We start from the raw sequence: 6,748 nt of genomic DNA on the forward strand, positions 1-6,748 counted from the left end.
GTACTTTTTTACAGACTCACCCTGAGCCTTCTCTTCTCAAGGCTAAACAGTTGCGGCTCTCTCAGCCTTTCTTGTATGACAGATGCTCCAGTCCCTGGTTGTTTTTTATGGACTCTGTGCTGGAATAGATCAGTATGCCCGTGATTTTTATTGTGAGCATGCTTCTTTAGGTATCTACATCCTCAACTGTTCTGTGTATGTGTGGTCAAGTTAACGGGATGCCAAAGTTTTCTGAAAAAAAAAATTATTTTATAAATGTAATATAACCAATTATGTGTACAGGTAATAGGTTGTGTTAACTTGCATATTTTAAGTAGCCTTGATTAAATCATGCAGTCCCATTAGAAATCAGGGAGCGTAGTTAAAATCTCTGCACCTCCATGTGTATGCACTTGTTATTTCATCCACTGGAGGAGGAAAAAAGACCAAGTTTCACCTTTCGGAGGTGAATGCCCTTATTATGAGACTACAGGTCCACATGTATTTTTTTTCTAGCCTGAGGGGGGCAGGTTTGGTCAGTCTAGAAAAGGGAATACGTATGGAAGTAGGTTACTGAGGATTGTAAACAGGAAAGTATTTCCTGATTAAGTGCTTCCATTGTTGAGCAGTGGGAGAATGTGATTTTAATTTGTCCCCCTTCAGTCTCTTTACTGGATCTTGCTCAAAATACTGAACCTGGTAATAGGGAGAGATAACATGGTAATTTATAGGATAGATGGACTGGGAATTGCTTTGGGAAAAACTTTTTTTTTTTTTAAATAAAATCTTGCACTTTGTGACTTGATTAGAATTTTCTTGTGCTCATTCAAAGATGATAATAAAAGCATTGCATAAAAAGTGATGAATCAAGTCTATAATTTCACAGTGCTTTCATAAGGAAGAGGCAGCTCAGCAAGTGAAGAAGCAGGTATCAAACATTAAGGAAATGCTTCAACTGCACAGTAGGAGTTTATAGCTGCCAGGTGCTTTGCTGCAGTTCATGGGAGAAGAAGTCAAGGTTGATCAGGTTTTTCAGACAAAGGAAAGGAATTTTATTCACCTACCCTGACAGGAGGACTTACTCATTTTTAGTTTTCTGGTGAAAGAAACTTGATATTTTACATTTAAGTATAAGGAAGCACCTGCTGAATGGAATAAGTCTGCTGACCTACCACTTACTAGTTTTCATTGTTACCGTTTCAGTTACATTACAAAATTCAGGAAAATTTTATTTGACTTCAGAAAGTTCTGTCACTTATTTTTAACAGTATTTGACACAGAATTATCTGGTAGGAAAACTTGGACCTCTCACTCACTTTGTATTTATGATTTTTACAATAGACCTATCAAATTAATTGCCAGTATGAATTTGTATTTGAAGTATAAAATTTCCAGAATGAAGAGTTTAGTCTAGAGGTACTTTCCAGTGCAGTTTTATCAAAGAACAAGTGATACTATCTTCAAAGTGAGGAGGCTTGCTTCTGTTCATAGAGCATTCATGTTTGCTCCTACCAAGGTTCATTGCTGCTTTTATGGGAACAACATGCATATTTCTGTATTTTAAGTCCGAGCTAAAGCAAGCTGATAATTTTGTGAAGCAGTTAGTTAAAAAACTAGAGGTCAGACACAAGGGCCTCTACATGTGGCTACTGAAATAAGTGTACTAGACTTACTCATGTCCTGTTTTTCCTTACACAGAATAATACAACAGCTCTATCCCAAGAATTTGTAGGTGATGTTCTGCATTAATACCTTAGCTGCCTCTTGTGTGGCTCATGTAGCTATTAACAGGAGCAGGAAGGTACCTCTTCCATTCCTTTCAGAAGGTTAGACTGGAGGAAAGCCACCAAGAGCTGGCAGTTTGAAATAAAAAAAGATTATATTCAAGAAGATCATCTCAGAAAATTGTGGTTACTTATCAGGATCTCCTCTTCTCAGAAATGTTGGCTTTTCTATATTGCCCTTATGCTGAGACTTCTGGGTAGCAACAGGAGCAGCTGAGGACAATCTGCAGTGTTGATTAGTACAACATGGCTCTAACTCCATGTGCTCATCTGAAGAGAAATGGAAGCCAGAGAAGAGGGTATCCCTGTATCTTAATGCTATCAGTGCGCCCAGGTGCTGGTGGTATACACCTTTGTTTCCCCTGTTCACAGCTCTGACCATTGAACTATATCAATTACCTTTGGGTCACAGATTGTCACCAAGAACAATTTCTAAGAAGGTAACAGTATCTGGTGTGCTTCAGAGTGCCTGTCCTGGTTTTTGGCTGAAAGAGCTGGGCTTCTTTTTCAGTAGTTAGAATATTGCTGTGTTTTGCTTTCAGCCTGGGATTTGTTATAAGAGAAACACTGGTAACATACCAATGTTTGCATTTTTGTCACTGACAGTGAAGGACTTTGTGTTTCATTAGTCTACAAGCACCAGATCTAAGGGGGTGAGGAATATTTAAATTAATAAGCTAAACTGGCATTTGGATATGCCAGTGGGATATTCTATATTATATCATGTCATGCTCAGTATATTAGTGAGGGTCTCTTCCTCTTTTGGCTCTCTCTGGATTTCACTCAGGCTCTCACTCTTCTGGAATTGTGGTTTCAGGATTGTCACTCCTCTGGGATCGTTATCTGGGACCGGGACAGGCTTGGTCGGTGGGTGGTGAACAGTTGCGCTGTGTATCATTCATTTGTATATTTTGTTACTGTTATTATTATCACTACTCTTTTAATATTAGTATTATTTTAAGTTTTCTTTTATTTCTATTATTAAATTGTTCTTATCTTAACCTACAAGCCTCCTTACCCTTGCCCCCCAATTCTCTCCCCTGTGCCCTGGGGGTGGAGGGGGCAGTGGGTGAACAGCTGTGTTGGCTGCTAGCCAAGGGCTAGTCCAGTGAACCTATCACCGTGCCCCTCTCTGGACCTTGTCAAGGACCACTGGATGGGCATGAAATCCAGTGAAGCCTCTGCTTGATCCCTGCCATCAACTGCCCAAGTCAGTCAGTGCTCTCTGTTCCAAGCTAGGTACACATACCATGTAAGTACACTTACTGGTTTTACACAGGGGCAGACAAGAGAAGAAACATTAGACTTTAGCTGAGAACAGAATACTCCTCTGCACATCTGATGCCACCCAGTTTCACCAATGCGCAATTCCCCTGTGGCCATAAGCTGCATCAGGTCAAGATCAGTGTCAGTACCTGCATGTCCATTATCCACCCTGTCGTAGTACCCGCCTCTGTCCCAGCACCCAAGTGAGGCAGGTGAGGCACCCTCAACTGGTGCAGTCCTCCTAAGCTTCTGTCTGGCTATTACCCCATCCTGCTGCCCTTTCCCCTCCTGCACACAATGCTGCACAGACTGGTGGCACAGTAACAGAGCTTCTGATGCCACCTTTACTCTGTAAACAGAAGTAACAGGTACAGGCTGGGGCATTTGTGTTTATCTAGAACACACAGATGGGATTGCCCAGGACACAGCAGCAAGATTCGTTCACCTCAGGCAGCTTCTGATGTCACCTTTTCAGAAAAGCGAGGGGAGCAGCAAGAAGTTTTTTGCTCAGCTATTGTTTAAAACAACAACAACAAAAAAACCAAATAAAAAACCCCACAACTTACTAACCCAAAACCCCTTTTTAAAAAACAATTTTTCAAATTACTCTATGCTCAAAGCCTAAGTATACTTTCAATAGCAGCAGTCACATTTCAAGTATATTCCTCTCATGGCTATTCACTAAAATAACCAAAAGTAAAACCTACGTATTCCTTTTCAAGATAGGCAATCTCAAAGAGACCTTCTGAGATGTGTTTAATGTCCATTCAACTGCATGCATGAGTTAGAATAATATTCATTAAAAAAATAATAATAATAATCTTGATTTCTATAAAACTACATATTAGTGTCACACTAGTACCCGCATTCAGTATTTTTATTGATGCACTGAGGTTATCTGCAATAAGAATACAAAGAAGCTACAGGAAAAGATGAGAACGTACTGAAATGACAATGAACATATTATTTCATAGTATTAGGCTTGTAAAACCTTATTTTTAAACTCTGAAAATTATTTTTCCCAACCCACTTAAATACAGGAAAGCTAAAACACAATCCTAACTAGAAGAAAACAGGTTGTGGTTCAGAGTTCCATTCTGAGTAAAACAATGGAATAACACTGTATTCAACTATGCTACCTATATATCAAATTTCTCTTCACAGATGTTGTGTCCATGTTCTTCATAATCTTCTCTAGTTACTACCATGTCTTCAAAATCATCATTTTCAGAAATGAGCTTCCCACCTTCCCAAGAATAAGTAATAGGGCTGAAAAATGAACAGAGTTATTGTTACTCATCTGTAAATTAATTTATAGAATTTATTTATATTTATCTGTAAGCTTAAATAGAAGCATGCAGTGATAATTTCCAAGACTTTTATTTAGCCATACCTATTTAAAAATATATTTTTAAGTGCTAAATCAAACCATTCAGCTCCGGACAAGTTATGAGACAAAGTGTGAAATTTCAGCAGGGCTAACTGACTTTTTTATAAAAAGCAAGCACCTCTTTGGAGGCAGGTGTGAAGAGGGCAGGAAGTCTTTGTATTTACTTTGCCCAGATAATGATTCTTTAATAATATTTAAAAATACTCTTTAATACTTTAAAAAAAGTAAAGACTTTTTGTACTTTCAAGATATACTTGTTTTGTCTCAGCTGTATACTCTCTCTCTCTCTCTCTCTGCAAAGTTGTTGCCCTTTCCAAATCTCTGAAGTGGGTATGTTAAAAATGACATGGCAGCATTCAGATGCTGAAAATTCTTCTAAGTAAAAGACTAAACTCTAATCTTGCATATTTATGTTCCACTTAATGACAATGCAGTCTTATTTATCTGTTTACAGTAAAAAGACTGATCCTAAAAACACTTACTTATATGCTTAATTTCATTAGCCAAAATACAGGGGAAGCAAATGGTCTCCAATTTGGTTTATCTGAAAATACAATGATTTAAAATGTATTTCTTGTACAATTCTGGTTCACTTAATATTCAAATTAACCCCTTTACTCAATCTATTTTTTCAATCAGCAAAAGAAATCCTACTTTATAGTTTGTTCTGCTAGAAGGGCAAAGCTTGTTCTGTACAGTTTAGAACTTACTTTTCAGGAAGAACAACAGAAACATCATAATCAGTAGGAGTAAGACATCGAACTTCAGAATAAACGCGATCTCTGAAGCCTGGAAAAAGGGTGTTTCCGCCAGTGAGAACTATATTCTTGAAGAAATGAGGCTGCATTTCTGTAAAATAAACAAGTAAATCTCTAGTTAGACACTGAATATATATTTCAAGGTTTTTTTCCCAATTTTGTTATGAATTGGAACAGAAGAAATATGCATAGAAGAATTTTATGATCATTTAATGATCACATCAGTTAAATAGTTTTATTGAGAAATACAAGAAAGTGATCAATCACCCTCTGTTCTTTATGATTTTTAGAATTTGGCTTTGAAAACTACTGTTTTCTTATATTACATTTCATGTCTGCCAACAAAATTCCACTTTCAAAAGGGATTTTAAATTATACTTTTATTTTTTAAGAGTACTAAATAATACCCTCAATGCTTATGTGGTATCATAAAACCTATGAAAGTCTTCTTTGTAGTAATAACATTAATTACATGTACATCATCTATATCTATAAAGCGAAAGCTTTACTATTACTTCTGACAATTGAGCAGTCAGAAAGGCTTTATACTTTGATGCTTAAATTACCGGGTTTGGTCAGTTTCATTTTTTCCCATCAGTTTGAGTTTTCTCTTCTTCCAGTGAAGAAAACTGTTTTAAAACACAACTATAACTACTTTCACGTATATTCCATCATTAGCATCAAAGACAGATATGTCATGTTAGAAAAGGATGTCGAGGAGAGTTAAGTCTACAGCAATTAACTGAAACAGGAATAGAAACCAATCGATAAATCGCCACAAAACTGTGTTTGCCTAACAGAGAATCTTGTAGACAATCAGTTCCAGAGTATATGACACACACCAGATGACAGAACAGTTCACAACAACTTAATAACTGGCATATTGAGAGCACTAGCTTCTTAAGACACTTTGGATGCTTAAAAAAAAAAAACCAAACCAAAAAAACAACAACCAACCGAAACCAAAACAACAACAAAAACAAACTCAAAACTCCCCACACTCTCCTCCCCGCACACTTTTCAAAATAATTTTAGGTTATACCTTCAGGTAAATTCTGAATAGAATAAACAATGGCTTCAGGAATTCCCATCTCTTGAATACCAATATCCGAAGGATGGAAGAGTATTTCTGGAACTGCAAATCTTTCATTTGCTAGACGAAGTATTTGTTCACCAGTCTTGTATTTTCCACTTAGCACCATCTCTTCCCTTGGCTGAATTAAAGACATGAATAATAGCCACTGCTTAAGAAAGTAAATTACATCCTAGAGTATTCAGCTAATCTTTCTCATGTACTGCAGAGGCAGGCAGTATATCACAGAATCACAGAATGTTGGGGATTGGAAAGGACCTTGAAAGATCATCTAGTCCAACCCCCCCCTGCCGGAGCAGGAACCAAAATGAGATTACACAGGAAGGCGTCCAGGCGGGTCTTGAATGTCTCCAGAGAAGGAGATTCCACAACCTCCCTGGGCAGCCTGTTCCAGTGCTCTGTCACCCTCACAGTGAAAAAGTTTTTCCTTATGTTCACACAGAATCCCCTATGCTCCAGCTTGCACCCACTGCCCCTT

The 6,748-nt window shown here is 37.6% G+C and overlaps 1 protein-coding gene across 1 annotated transcript; it reads right to left on the minus strand.

Moving 5' to 3' along the window:
* Positions 1-3,871: 3,871 nt before the first annotated feature.
* On the minus strand, positions 3,872-6,472 carry LOC104529728 (actin-related protein 6). The gene is made up of 3 exons (XM_010174155.1): positions 6,220-6,472; positions 5,130-5,268; positions 3,872-4,298 (listed from the first exon to the last, which is right to left on the minus strand). Exons 1-3 carry the CDS (start codon positions 6,404-6,406, stop codon positions 4,169-4,171), a joined length of 456 nt encoding a protein of 151 aa, XP_010172457.1. The 5' UTR covers positions 6,407-6,472; the 3' UTR covers positions 3,872-4,168.
* Between the last annotated feature and the right edge of the window lie 276 nt (positions 6,473-6,748).

The sequence above is a fragment of the Antrostomus carolinensis genome, unplaced genomic scaffold, assembly GCF_000700745.2.
Source record: "Antrostomus carolinensis isolate BGI_N321 unplaced genomic scaffold, ASM70074v2 scaffold13330, whole genome shotgun sequence".
Lineage (NCBI taxonomy): Eukaryota > Metazoa > Chordata > Aves > Caprimulgiformes > Caprimulgidae > Antrostomus > Antrostomus carolinensis.